We start from the raw sequence: 14,342 nt of genomic DNA, 5'->3' as shown, positions 1-14,342 counted from the left end.
GGCATTCAGCGGCAGGGCGGCGTAGGAGCGGAAGGTGAGGAGGGGGAGACCGACAGAGAGAGAGAATGGAGGGTATTCACCCCCCCACACCACACCGGGTGTAGGCCGGCCGGAAGTATCTCTCCAGGGGGCGCGGCGTGTACTCGAGCCTGGGGATTCGTGGTGCTGGCGAGGCCGCAGGGAGCCCAAGGGCAGCCTGTCCTTGCTGGGTCCCCGGTCCAGCCCCAATTCCCAGCTCCAGGCCCGGGTTCCAGCCCCAGGCACCAGCTCCAGGCCCGAGCCCCAGGTCCCAGCCTCAGCCTCCCGGCTCTCTGGAGATGGTAAAGGCTGTGGATCAGGGAGCGAGGCCGTTGGGCCCGAGCTGTCCCCTTGATAGGAGCCACCACATTATCTTATTGAATGACGAGGCAGACACACAGGAGGCTGGAAGAGCACAGCAGGCCGGGCAGCATCAGAGAAACCAACGTTTCATCCTTTTCGGAAGCCTATGTCAGAACAAAACCTGTTCCAGAACCAGCCCTGAAAAAAGGGTAATACCCAAAAGGTTGACTTCTCTACCTCCTGAAGCTGCCTAACCTGCCATGTTCTTCCAACCTCCAGTGTGCCTGGTTTGGATTCCAGTATCTACAGGTTTTTTTTTGACTCTAGGCAGATTTGAGGAGCTGAATGGCCTATTCCAGCTCAAAAAATTCTTAAGCCCTTACCTGTTGCCCTGTAAGTATTTACACATTTCCCTTCTGGATTTTATTGCTCTTGTTTGAAGTGCACAATTTCAGAATAATAAAGCATTGTTGGGATTAACCTGCAATTTTTAATTTTACTCTTTGTTTGGATTACTCTCTAGAAGGCATCCTCAGACCTGCTCATTATGATTGTGAAATCCTTTACATTTAAGTTTATTCAGTCATATTAAAATTAAGAGTCATGATGTAGCTGACAAAGTGTAAGTTTTGTTTGTGTTCTTCAATTCCTCTAACTTCCTCTACTTTTAATACACTCCTCACAGTTGTGCTTATATCATCTAGGATTATAATCTCCCTCCTCTCTGAAAACCCTGTAACCAGGAAGTTGGAGCTGCTGTTCCTGCCATCTTTAAAGCATGTTTCTGCATGCTGTGTTAGCCATGGTTTTGTGCTTTTGAGCATTTATCTGTGTATTGAGCTCATCCCCCTTATTCAGTTCACTCCTTGTGTTGACATGTATACTGTCAGTCACTGAAAAACTTTGTGTATTTTAGACCATAAGATATAAGAGCAGAATTAGGCCATTCAGCTCATTGAGTTTGCTCTGCCAGTCGATCATGGCTGACATGTTCCATTCTCTTGCCTTCTCTTTATAACCCTCGATCCCCTTACTATTCAAGAACCTATCTCTGTCTCAAATGCACTCAATGACTTGATCTCTGTAACCCTCTGTGGCAATAAGTTCCACAGAGTCGCCATCCTCTGACTCACCTCCCTGTTCTACCTTTTATACTGATTTACTACTACTCTGCATTCCATTTTCAGCTTGACCTCTCTCTTTGGAATGTTATGTTCTCAAGTTTAAGTTCTTTAGAAAAGCACAGTAAAACTTCCCAAAGAAAATATTCCCGGTAGAATGCTGTTGAATTAATACTGTACATTCCATTGCCCTAGTATCCTCCTCATAAGATTGTGACCAAAGTTATACTTGACTGAATCCCAGAATAATCTGTATAAAATGTGCCATTGCTCCCAAAAGCTGAACAATCATAGGTGGGAGAAGGAATAAACACTGCTGTAAGCGAATTATTCTGCTTTAACTTTCAGCTGGACTGGTTGGGAAAAATTCTGGCCAAGTTAAGCAGCACGACGGATTTTGTTTTAAACTTATGGATGAGTAGAAGTGAATACTTGCAAAAATTAATAGCCATTTTTATTATTGCACTATAATCTTGCTGACGTCATTTTGACAATCTGGTTTGCTATAGAAATTTTAAGATTGCAAACAAGAACTCAGCATTAAGATGATATTCTTTCTCTGCAGACGTCATGTGGCCTCTCTTGTGGGTTGCTGTCCGTACATATGCACCCTATATAACCTTTCCTGTGGCCTTTGTGGTTGGGGCAGTAGGATACAACTTAGAGTGGTTTATTCGTGGGGAGCAAAAGCAGCCAGTTGAAGAGAAAAGCATTTTTGAATTGCGTGAAGAGAGAAAACTTGCTGAAATCACAGATAAAGATTGTACCAAAGTGCTAAGCCTAAAGGACAAACTTGAGTTCACGCCAAAGGCAGTGCTAAACAGGAATCGACCAGACAAGGCCAGTAATAGCTAGCCCACAAACGAAAGCTGTCTTCCAAATGCAGTTTGTGGATGCCCGATGACAGGACGTGTGTTGGAGTTCAAATGCTCACCTGACTGAGATTTTCCAATTTCAGGGGAAAATTGAAGTGGAGCTTGTTTTGCCAGTCTGCTGTGAAGTGAAAACTCTAAATTCTCTGCTTTTATTGATCCTTCAAGAATTGAAAGCTCAGAGGAGTGGAATATGCTGTTTCCTGATGAATGTATCTCAGTGCAATTTCCATTCCTTCCCACCACTGCAACAACAAACCTGGATCTATTAACTGGTGCATTTTGTCATAAGTTAATGAAATGTCAAAATTCTTGATGTATTATGCATTTACTTAGAATTATTGCGGTTGGAGTAGGTAAAGGTTTTGTTACCATTGAAAATAAAGTTACTGAAGAATGATTGTTTACAGATTGAACATTATTCAGTCTTAACACCTTTTGCAGAAATCAGTTCAAATTTAGACAGGTTTGGGATCCCTTTCATTTGGTTTTCCTTGTGAATTTATCCTTACCAGTATAATAGGCCAGGTTTTATACAAGTGGGACGATGGTTTCTAATTCATTGCCTTTGTAATATGTGAGCGTGACGCTGGAAAAGCGCAGCAGGTCAGGCAGCGTCCAAGGAGCAAAAACCCTTCATCGGGAATGCCCGAAACATCGATTCTCCTGCTCCTCGAATGCTGCCTGACCTGCTGTGCTTTGCCATGCCACACTTTTCAATTCTGATCTCCAGCATCTGCTGTCCTCACTTTCTCCTTTGTAATATGTGACCACACATCTCCCTGCATTTCCCAGTTGATACAGAGCAAGCAGCTTTGAAGTCTGAGAGCTTCAACTTACCCAAACCCACGTCATTTCAGCTGCCTTAAACAGTTGCACTTTCTTCAGTTGGGTATAACTAGCAGTGTGAATTTGAAGTTTGTGGTAAGTTCCCCCAAAAATATAATTTTGTAACCATAGAATCATGTTGAATGATTAGACTTCACCTCAGTGAGGTTCCACAAACAGCAGCAATGATGTTGTTGATGGGCTCCTGCTGTTAAAGAGCTCCCTATTCTGCTTAGAAATGGGGTATTGAAATCTTTTCAGTTCATCTGTTTGGAACATGTCCTTAGTTTAATATCTGTATTCAAAAAACTTGGTTAAAGGGTAGCATGGATAACACTTCATACTGATACCATCCAAACTACATGTCTGGAATTTGTATTTTCTAGAAAACTTGTATGTAAGATGAGCTTGATGGACTTAGTAACTCTTTCATATCTTCCTCTATTGGCTAAACATTCTTCATTCTTTTATCCAGTTAAAGGTATTCCATGTTTAAACAAATGCATTTAATGCTTTTAAAGTTTTTCATAAGCCTAACTTGCTATGATAGATATATTATTCATTGAATAAAGCCAAGATATGAGCACCATGCTGGGAGAGAATTAGGAAGGAGACTCATACACTCCTGAAGTATCTCCAAGGTTAAAAGAAGCAGTTTTGCATTTGATTCTCCAAAATAGAACATAGCTGATTAATTTAGGAAGTGGGCTGGTGGTATCAAAGACTGTCTGGATGACCAAATGGTGTAACAACCCATAATAAAACAGTAGTCATTGCAATTGGTATTAAGAACACAACCTTCCCTTGCTAAATTTTGCTTAAGTTCCATGTTCCTACCAATAAACTATGGTATTAAAATGCTTAACATACAGGCAATAAAATAAAATCTGATGTTTTTGTTGTCAGAGTTATATATAACATAAATTTAACTAATGAAGGTTATTGTGTAAGATCATAGGAAAAGGAATAGGAGTGGGCCATTCTGTCCTTCCGGCCTGCTGTGCCTGTCAATAGGATCCCAGCTGCTCAACATTCTTCGCATCCACGTTCCTGCCCTTTCCCTGTTAACCCGTAATTCTCCGACTGATCACGAATCCATCTATCTCAATCTTAAATGTACATGTGGACTCTGCTCCCAGAGCGGTCTGTAACGGAGCGTTTCAAAGACTTACTCTCTGAATGAAGAAATTTCTTCTTAACTTAGTCTTAAATTAATATCCCTTTATTCCAAGATTAGGCCCTCTGGTCCTAGATTCTCCTATGAGTTGAATGATTTGTTGTCACATGCATTTTACATTGAAATAATGCAGTAAAATAAAGTGGAAAAACTTCAATAATTGCCACGATTTGGCACCATTTTGAACAGTTTAAGAATAAAAAAGATATAACCAAAAGAGAGTCTATCTTCATTTTGCTGACTCCCCCCTGAGCCAGCTCACCAATGACACCTGTGCCTCCATCATTTCGCTGACCCACCAATGTAGGAGTCATCACTCTTTGGCACCATCTCTGGCTGATTGTTTGCTCATTCAGCACTCACCCACACAACACCTACCTGCATGCCAGTACCAACCTGGCTTTCCTTCTGTGTCAGTTGAAAACAACCTGGCAACTTTGCCTTACTGATCATCAGTCAAGCAGACATGTACTTTGCTCTACAGCAACTTTCTATGTCAATGCCACATCCATACTGTGTGGCCAGCAGTTTTCACACAAGCATACAACAGCCCAGGAGTGTATCACCTCAGTCCTGTGGCTTCATAGTGGTCAGTCTGTGGGATATCACTAATATTGTTTGGAACATTTCTTGTCTGAGGCTGTCTGGTTAGTTTGTTCAGGGAGGGTCAGCTATGCTCAATCCATTGGAATGGGTAGAAATAAGTAGGAGCTATGGCCGTGGGAAGATGTTTTAGCAACCTATTTGGAGCTGTAGGCTTGGGGAAGCAAAGAAGACAATTGTGAATTGGGTTATTTGTATTTGTAAGGTGCAGGATACAGTAAAGCATGATGCAAACAGGGAATGCAAAAGAGGTTCATCCACTCTGACTTAAAGTTGAGGCCAGTCTATAACACATCTGGCATAGCCATCTCATATGCTGGGGGCTGTGGTTGGAGGGGAGCAGGCAGTTGAAGGTACGAGTAGATGCGTTGGGTGGGGATTTGGGGATGTATGAGACCTGTGGACATTCACAGGAAGGGTAATTAGGAAAAGGATCTGGCTGTCCTGGGACTCATGAACATGTCAAGGTGGGACGAGAAGCCACTGGCTGAAGACCATTCACTGCCATCTTTCCACTGTGCTGAAAGTTAAAGCTGCAATCACAGCTGAGTGGGCAGGGTGTCCGAACCTGTGAGGGATGCTCTGCAAGACCCATCAATATGAGGCCCTCTTGAGGGCTACAGCATTCTATGTAGATCTGTGCATTGAACAGGACACTGAATCAAAGGCCCTCTAATCCCTGGTGATCCTAATGTATTAGTTCACAGTACACCTCCCTGTCCACTCATCGTTGACCACTTCATTAACTTCAACACATTTGCACACAGAGGCTAATAAAAGATGAGAGTGTTTGACCATGTAAGATAATGATGCCAGCAGAAACAATTCCCCTACATACACCTTGCAGGCTATCAGGGCAGACCATGGTACATACTGTGAACATGAAATTAGGCATAATGCTGGCAGAGTTATATTTATGTCCACAAAGAGACTCTCAGAAATGCATGTGGTGCAAAACCAATAAAATTTATGTACAGTGCACTGTCACCAAAGTGGCCTCAAACCTTTTTTAAATTTGTTCTTTTCCCTCCCATTAAGTCTTGATGTTGACCCACATTCTGCAGTAGTGAGCTTGTTCATCTTGGAGGTTTGGTTGGGAAACTCCAGAAGGTTTTTGTGTCTGGACTCACCTCCATACTGAAGAGCTACAGAAGGATCCTCCTCGTCTTCAACTTCGAAGGATTGGAGAAGGACAAGCAGCGAAATGTAGGGCCTGGCCACCTCTGGAGTGTCTGTGAGGAGAGTTCTGAGGTGGTGTGTGTGTGTGTGTATGATTCCTCCTCTGTCTGGGTGCCTCCTGGCATCTGAGTCCTTCGGAAGAACCACCACTGGAATGCATGTCGGGTTCTCAGTTCTCCTATCTCAATACCTTCGGTCTTGAGGACCATTGGCTAGGGTGATGGAATGCAAGTTGGTGTGTTTCTCCAGCAAATCCTCAAGGTGCCAATTCTAGATCTTCAAGACAGCCACCACTTGGAGACAACCAATCGCATGCCTTAGACAGCTGGGTGCCATCAGCATAGCAACAGTCCTGGAGCTTCTAGGTTATGAAGACCATTGCCTCTTATATAATTGTCTGCCACTCCTATTCTTCCCTGTGCATATCAATTAAATCATTGATTGCGAACACCACAGAATCCTCTCCTGCCTGGGGCTGTGCAGGTGCCTAGTATTCAAGTGCAAGCATCCTGGGCATTTCTTCCTTGGCCAGCTGCAAGGCTGTTGCAGTTAAGTGCTCACCAGCTTGTTGCAGTTGGAGGGGTGGGGTGTGGGATGTGAATGAGTTGCATTGGAGGGCATTTTCAACCACAAGGACAGAATCCCTGGTCCTCACCTTACACCCCACCAACCTCCACATAAACCACATCATCCGCTGACATTTCTACCACCTACAAACGGACCCCATCACCAGGGATATATTTCCTTCCCAACCCCATCCGCTTTTCATAAAGACCGTTCCATCCGTGACTACCTGGTCAGGTCCGCACCCCCCAACAACCCACCCTCCCATCTTGGTACTTTCCCCTGTCTCCACAGGAATTGCAAAACCTGCGCCCACACCTCCCCCCTCACCTCCATCCAAGGCTCCACAGGAGCCTTCCACATCCATTAGAGTTTCACCAGAACTTCCACAAATGTCATTTATTGTATCCGTTGCTCCCGATGTGGTCTCCTTTACTTTGGGGAGACTGGACACCTTCTCGCAGAGTGCTTTAGGGATCATTTCTGGGACACCTGCACCAGTCAACCCCACCGCTCCATGGCCAAACATTTCAACTCCCCCTCCCAACCTGGGCCTCCTCCATCACCACTTGATGAATGGAGGAAGACTGCCTCATTTTCCGTCTTGGAACACTCCAACCCCAGGGCATCAATGTGGACTTCACCAGTTTCCTCATTTCCCCTCCCCCCACCTTACCCCAGTTTCAACCTTCCAGCTCAGCACCATCCTCATGACCTGTCCTACCTGACAATCTTCCTTCCCATCTATCCGCTCCACCCTTCTCTCCGACCTATCACCATTATCCTCACTTTCATCCACCTATTGCACTCTTAGCTACCTTTTCTCCAGCCCCACCCCCTCCCATTTATCTCTCCACCCGGGAGGCTCCCAGCCTCATTCCTGATGAAGGGCTCTTGCCCGAAACGTTGATTTTCCTGCTCCTTGGATGCTGCCTGACCTGATGTGCTTTTCCAGCACCACTGTAATCTTGTCAGGGTTTGACGTTGTGGCATCCTCTGCCAGTCCTCTGGGAAGAGGCCACTCCTCGTCAGTGTGATTTTAAGAGGTGTATTCTGTCAGGGAAGCAACTTCTTAGCATTTCCCCTGTCAAGCACCTTAAGAATCCTACATGATTCAATGAGATCACCTCTCATTCATCTAAACTGCAGTGAGTAGAGTCCCTAACCTGTTTAACTCTTGCACACAAGATTCCTATTATATAGGATCATCTTACTGAACTGTTTCCAATGAAACTATATATTCCCTTAAATAAGGAGAGCAAACCACTCCCTATACTCAGATGTGGTCTCACCAGCACCTTGTACAGTTGCAGTAAGACCTCCTTACTCTTGTACTTCAGCCTCTTTGAAATGAAGGCCAATATTTAATTAGCCTTCCTGATTATATGCTGAATCTGTGTACTAACTTTCTGTGTTTTGTGCTCAAGTCCCACCATGTCCCTTTGTGTTGCAACTTGCTGCAGATTTTTTCCATTTAAATAACATTGTTTTTTGTTCTCCATTCCAAAATGAACAACTTTCCATTTTTTAATATGATTTTCCATTTGCCAACTTTTTGCCTACCTATTTCATGTCCTCAGTAAACTGTTCATATCAACCTTGCAACTTGCCCGTTCACCTGCAGTTCTGTAAGAGGACACTTGACCAGAGGAAGACATAGAAGCATGTTGAGGATTGAGGTGATTTGGTGGGGGGGTGGGGTCAACAGATGAGAAGTGTACGTGCCATGGCCCCATCATAATCATCCTTTAAAAAGCCTACCCACACTTCTATTTCATCATGAGCTGGGGAGAACTTTACTGCCTTCATTGTATGCAAGTCATTGGTGCGGGCTACAAAGTCAAAAATCACAACACCAGGTTATAGTCCAACAGGTTTAATCAGATGCACACTAGCTTTTGGAGCATTGCTCCTTCATCAGGTGGTAGTGGAGGGCTCAATCCTAACACACAGAATTTATAGCAAAAATTTACAGTGTGATGTAACTGAAATTATACATTGAAAAATTGATTGAATGCCATGATTGTTTCACTTCTTTCATGTGTAAATCACAAAACCTTTTTTAAAAATGTTACATTCTCAGGTTAGCTGTTAACAATGGTGATAGCTAGACAATATGTTGAAGGTGTTGGCCCCCTGTGTTCTCTGTCTATGCCATGATGTTTAGATTGATTCTAATCTAAAAAGTGAGATAATGGAGTTTTATATTAATTCATGCCAAGGTTTGTTCAGCTTGACCAAGATGCTGAATTCAGCGGGCTATTGGCAAAGATTATGGTTATAGAGCAACTACAGAGACCATGCAATGTCCAGACTGGTTTTACTTCCAGCCACATTGGGAACAGGCAGAGAGATAAGAGGAGTCCATGTAAAAAATGAATAGTGAACCAAGCTTTAGTGGGTGGGCAGTCTGGAAGCAAGAATAATGGAGGCATTTGCTATAGGTTTAATCTGTTTTACCTTACTTAGCTTAAGAAATAGTTCTGAGTCAAAAATGTGGTGCTGGAAAAATACAGCAGGTCAAGCAGCATCCAAGGAGCAGGAGAGTCAACGTTTTGACTCTGGTCTCCAGCATCTGCAGTCCTCACTTTTTCCTTTAGAATGCATTCTATCTAGGCTAAGAGAATTAAAAAAAGACACTCCCAAACCACTGCTGGTCGATAAAACATAACAATTTATTTCTGCAGACAGTGTTTCAGAAAATACCCAGTTTAATACCGATGATGATAGAAATGAGGGCACCCACAGCTCCCAACAAGACCATGGTAGATAAAGCAAATCCTGCAGTACCTTTCAGGGAAAAAAGTGAGAAACAGAGGCTATGAATATCAACTGTTATGCAAGAATATGATATCACTGGGTCACAGCTTTAAGGCTTTTATTGGGTCATCTTGACCCATCTCCAACCCCAGTCCCTGCTCCCCTACACTAGGTGTACTCATTGAAATATGAAGAGTTCCCATAGTGCTGATTGGCTTCTAACTCAGGTGACACCCACCTTCCCATGGACGAATTAAATCATTGTGATTAGATTTAGTACTAATGTTCACCGTCACGCTCATTAATTTTTATAGTTTTGTAAATTTTGTAACATTACAATATGAATTTCGATCTCTAAATAAGGGCGCTCACTTCTTTATGATGTATTACCGTAGCATCTGTACAGATTCAAAGCGAGAGTTCTGAAGAAGGGTCACTGGACCCAAAACATTAACTCTGCTTTCTCTCCACAAATGCTGCCGGACCTGCTGAGATTCTCCAATTATTTGTTTTAGTTTCAGATTTCTAGCATTTGCAGGTCTTTTTTTTATGATAATGCTAGAGCATTGAGTTCCTAAATATAAAATCCAAATTCAATATTTAATTTCAATGGCCAATTTACAGGCTGAGCTCTGGCAGAGATAAGGCAATATCTGTCAGAGGAATAGAAGATTAAATAATTTATTCAATTCATTCCCATTGTGGTTTGCTTCATTTGCTGTGTGTGGAGCTGCAGGAGTCCCTGGCATGGTGGCTCAGTGGTTAGCACTGCTGCCTAACAGCACCAGGGTCCCAGGTTCAATTCCAGACTTGGGTGACTGTGTGTGGAGTTTGAACATTCTCCCTCTGTCTGTTTGAGTTTACCTCTGGGTGCTCTGGTTTCTCCCACAGTCCAAAGATGTGCAGGTCAGGTGAATTGGCCATGCTAAATTGCCCATAGTGTTAGCCTCATTAGTCAGAGGGAAATGGGACTGGGTGGGTTACTCTGGACAGTTGGTGGGCTGAAGGGCCTGTTTCCACACTTTAGGGAATCTAATCTTAAAACAACTCTTTCCTCATATTATTAAATGCAAACCTGATCAAAACATGTGTGTGGGCTCACGCATTCTTCAGTAAGGCATAGCTACAGTGGGTAACTTAGGAAGATGGCAAAAGGTTAAGATATCTTACCAATGGACTTAAGTGTGGTTACAAAACTTCCAGATGGTACTGTTCCTCCATTGAGACTTGAGATGATTGACATCAATCTTGCTGCCCAAGAACCTTCTGTTATTCCAGTAGCTGTGAACCCAAGTGCAGCAATAAAACCTTGGGCAGCAAAAATAGCAGAAGCTGGAAATGAAAGTATTCAATTTAATTTAATTTAATCATCCATAATTATCTGGTGACAGTAGTGATATATCAGATATAGCAGAAGCCCTTCCTCCCCTTGAAGGTGATGATCCATGTTTGTGTGCGATTCTATGTGTCATAGCAATTCAAACCCAGATATGTACTTCATAAACTCCTTGTGATTAGACCCAGTCTAACAATATATCCTATCTCAGATGGTACTGCGGATTGGAAATGGGCACTATTCCAATGTGATCCTCGAGTCTCAAGACACATAGTAGTATCATTTCAAAGACAGGCAACAGTAAGCAGAACTTTAAAGCAAATCAGTTGATTTAGGCCTTCATTGCCAAACGGAAAGGTCACCATTTGTAAAGCATAGATCTTAAAAGATATTTTGAATGAGTTCACAAAATTCTATTGTATTATGTGACAGAGGGAAGAGTACATGTTAATAGCAGCAAACTGATTATTTTTTATACTAGTTTACTAGGCTGTTCATTACGTGAAACTAAGAAAGCAGAGCCCAATTATATGTCAGCACAAAAGCAGGGCCATTTCCTAGGAGGTTGGTATCGATAGAATATTGTATATACATATAATTTGTCTAAGAAAAATGTAATAATGAACCACCTTCATCCTATCCAGGCGACTAAAGTCAATATTGCAATAAGTTAATATGGCTGGAGCTGGTGTCATAACACATATAATTAAGATAACGTTGGGAAGTATGAAAGCTATGACCATACTAGTGTGCTGTGTTTTAAGACAGTGGATTAAAAGAAACAGTAGTTCAGCACATAGGAGAAAGTGAAGACTGCAGATGCTGGAGATCAGAGTCAAGAGTGTGGTACTGGAAAAGCACAGCAGGTCAGGCAGCATCCGAGGAGCAGGGGAATTGACGTTTCGGGCATAAGCCCTTCATCAGGAATGAGGCTTGTGGATCAGGGCTGAGAGACAAATGGGAGGGGGATGAGGTTGGGGAGAAGAAGCTGGGAAAGCTGGATGAAGGTGATAGGTTCAGCAGATGTAAAAATGAACAAGAGGGAAAGTGCGAAATGAGAACTCTATAAGCCAATCCATAATATGCTGACATAATTTGTTTTGCTGGTGTAATGTTTATTAAATTTGATCTTGATCTCCTAGATCCCGGGTAATCCAAGATGGAGGACGGGAAAATTTTCTGGCTGTAACAGCTGCTCCTTTTTTTTGAGGTATTTTAGGTGCTGGAGGTGATTTCCTCAAATTCCAGGAGCAGCAATTACTGTTTTATATGCTGTTGCATTGTTTTGGAACTTTGGGAAAAAAATATTCAAAACAACAGCAGTTTAAAAGGGAGAAGAGCAGACAAAGGAAGCACATGGTGAGTACAGTGCAGGAGAGGGAGAGAGAGGGGGAGAGAAAACCTGCACAGTTACTGCCTTTGCTGTTTGAATTAATGTATTGCTGGACATCGGAATGCATCTGGGAAAATTAACAACAGTGAAATTCACAACTAATCTTGGAGGAACTGTTGGGTGAAGTTCACAGCACAGAATCAGATAAGTTAATCGTTGTTTTCAGTCTGTCCAATAGTAAGGCTGCAGTAGTGAGTACAGTGGGTTATTTCTTGATTATATGTTTTTTGGAGATTCGTCTCTTGATTAAACTTAAAATATAAGCCATAACTATTAATTTAACCTGGTGCAGTGTTTTGTAGAGGAATAAAACGGTGTTATTTTCTGGGTATGTAAATTGTGAAGGAGCAAAAATGGCCTTTGCAGTGAGATGTACTTCTTGTCAGATGTGGGAGTTTAAAGAGAGTTTAAGGGTTACTGTGGATTATATCTGCCATAAATGCTGTTGAATGCGAATCTTATCAGATCGAAGGGATTGGTTGGAGAGACAGGTAGAAGCAATGAGGAATTTGCAACAGCAACAGTATGTGATGGATGGTAGTTATAGGGAGGGGGACAAGTCTCAGATACAGTCATATAGATGGATTAACTCAAGGAAAGGGAAGAGAGGTAGGCACCTAGGGCAGGAGTCTTTTGTGGATATACCCATTTCAAACAGGTATGCTGTTTTGGAAAATGTAGGGGTTGATGGATTCTGAAGGGAACGTAGCACAAACAGCCAAGTTTCTGGTATTGAGACTGGCTGTAATGCAACGAGGGGTATGCCGGCTTCCAAGACATCAACTGTGTTAGGGGATTCTGTAGTCAGAGGTACAGACAGATGTTTCTGTGGCCAGCAGAGACAAAGCAGAATGGTGTGTTGTTTCCCTGGTGCCAGGATCAAGGATGCCTCAGAGAGGGTGCAGAATGATCTCACAGGAGAGAGGGGCCAGCAAGAGGTCATTGTCCACATTGGAACCAATGATGTAAGAAGGGAAAAGGTTGAGATTCTGAAGGGAGATTACAGAGAGTTAGGTAGAAATTTAAAAAGGAGGTCCTCAAAGGTAGTAATATCTGGAATACTCCCGGTGCTACGAGCTAGTGAGGGCAGGAATAGGAGGATAGAGCAGATGAATGCATGGCTGAGGAGCTGGTGTATGGGAGAGGGATTCACATTTTTGGATCATTGGAATCTTTTTTGGGGTAGAAGTGACCTGTACAAGAAGGACAGATTGCACCTAAATTGGAAGGGGACAAATATACTGGCAGGGAAATTTGCTCGAACTGCTTGGGAGGATTTAAACAAGTAAGGTTGGGGGGGGTGGGGTGGGACCCAGGGAGATAGTGAAGAAAGAGAACAATCTGAGAACAGACGTGAGTCAAACAGTCAGGGCAGGCAGGTTCAAGGTAGGACTAATAAATTAAACTGCATCTATTTCAATGCAAAGGGCCTAACAGGGAAGGCAGATGAATTCAGGGCATGTTTAGGAACATGGGACTGGGATATCATAATAATTACAGAAACATGGCTCATGGATGGGCAGGACTGGCAGCTTAATGTTCCAGGATACAAATGCTACAGGAAGGATAGAAAGGGAGGCAAGAGAGGAGAGGGAGTGGCATTTTTGATAAGGGATAGCATTACAGCTGTGCGGAGGGAGGATATTCCCAGAAATACATCCAGGGAAGTTATTTGGGTGGAACTGAGAAATAAGAAAGAGATGATCACCTTAGTGGGATTATATTATAGACCCCCACAATAGTCAGAGGGAAATTGAGAAACAAACTTGGAAGGAGATCTCAGCTATCTGTAAGAATAATAGGGTAGTTATGGTAGGGGATTTTAACTTTACAAACATAGACTTGGACTGCCATAGTGTTAAAGGTTCAGATGGAGAGGAATTTCTTAGGTGCGTACAAGACAATTTTCTAGTTCAATATATGGATGTACCTACTAGAGGACTTGACCTACTTGACCTACTCTTGGGAAGGAAGACAGGGCAGGTGACTGAGGTGTCAATGGGGGAGCACTTTGGGGCCAGCGACCATAATTCTATTTGTTTTAAAATAGTGATGGAAAAGGATAGACCAGATCTAAAAGTTGAAGTTCTAAATTGGAAAAAGGCCAGTTTTGATGGTATTAGGCAAGAACTTTCGAAAGCTGATTGGAGGCAGGTGTTCGCAGGTGAAGGGACGGCTGGAAAATGGG

The 14,342-nt window shown here is 42.9% G+C and overlaps 2 protein-coding genes across 6 annotated transcripts in view; one reads left to right on the top strand and one right to left on the bottom strand.

Annotated features, from left to right (window-relative positions):
* Positions 1–2,714, top strand: smim12 (small integral membrane protein 12). Of its 3 annotated transcripts, none has more exons than XM_072548497.1 (2): positions 1–34; positions 2,008–2,714. In XM_072548497.1, exon 2 carries the CDS (start codon positions 2,013–2,015, stop codon positions 2,295–2,297), a length of 285 nt encoding a protein of 94 aa, XP_072404598.1. In that variant the 5' UTR covers positions 1–34; positions 2,008–2,012; the 3' UTR covers positions 2,298–2,714. The 3 variants fall into 3 exon arrangements, with proteins under 3 accessions (XP_072404598.1, XP_072404597.1, XP_072404599.1); XM_072548496.1 differs by lacking the exon at positions 1–34 and adding an exon at positions 51–714; XM_072548498.1 differs by lacking the exon at positions 1–34 and adding an exon at positions 845–943.
* A 6,540-nt stretch (positions 2,715–9,254) lies between these two features.
* The window catches only part of LOC140453298 (interferon alpha-inducible protein 27, mitochondrial-like), a 31,680-nt gene continuing 26,592 nt past the window's right edge, over positions 9,255–14,342 (bottom strand). For all 3 annotated transcript variants that reach the window (XM_072547867.1, XM_072547866.1, XM_072547868.1), the window contains 2 exons: positions 10,596–10,757; positions 9,255–9,455 (listed from right to left, as the gene is read on the bottom strand). In XM_072547867.1, the coding sequence (XP_072403968.1) occupies positions 9,361–9,455; positions 10,596–10,757 (257 nt within the window). In that variant the 3' untranslated portion in view covers positions 9,255–9,360. The remainder of the gene's footprint in view (positions 9,456–10,595; positions 10,758–14,342) is intronic.

The sequence above is a fragment of the Chiloscyllium punctatum genome, chromosome 27 (genome assembly GCF_047496795.1).
Source record: "Chiloscyllium punctatum isolate Juve2018m chromosome 27, sChiPun1.3, whole genome shotgun sequence".
In the NCBI taxonomy this organism is placed as follows: Eukaryota; Metazoa; Chordata; class Chondrichthyes; order Orectolobiformes; family Hemiscylliidae; genus Chiloscyllium; species Chiloscyllium punctatum.
Note: the sequence above shows the minus strand (reverse complement) of the source record. Positions and strands in the feature narration are given on the sequence as shown.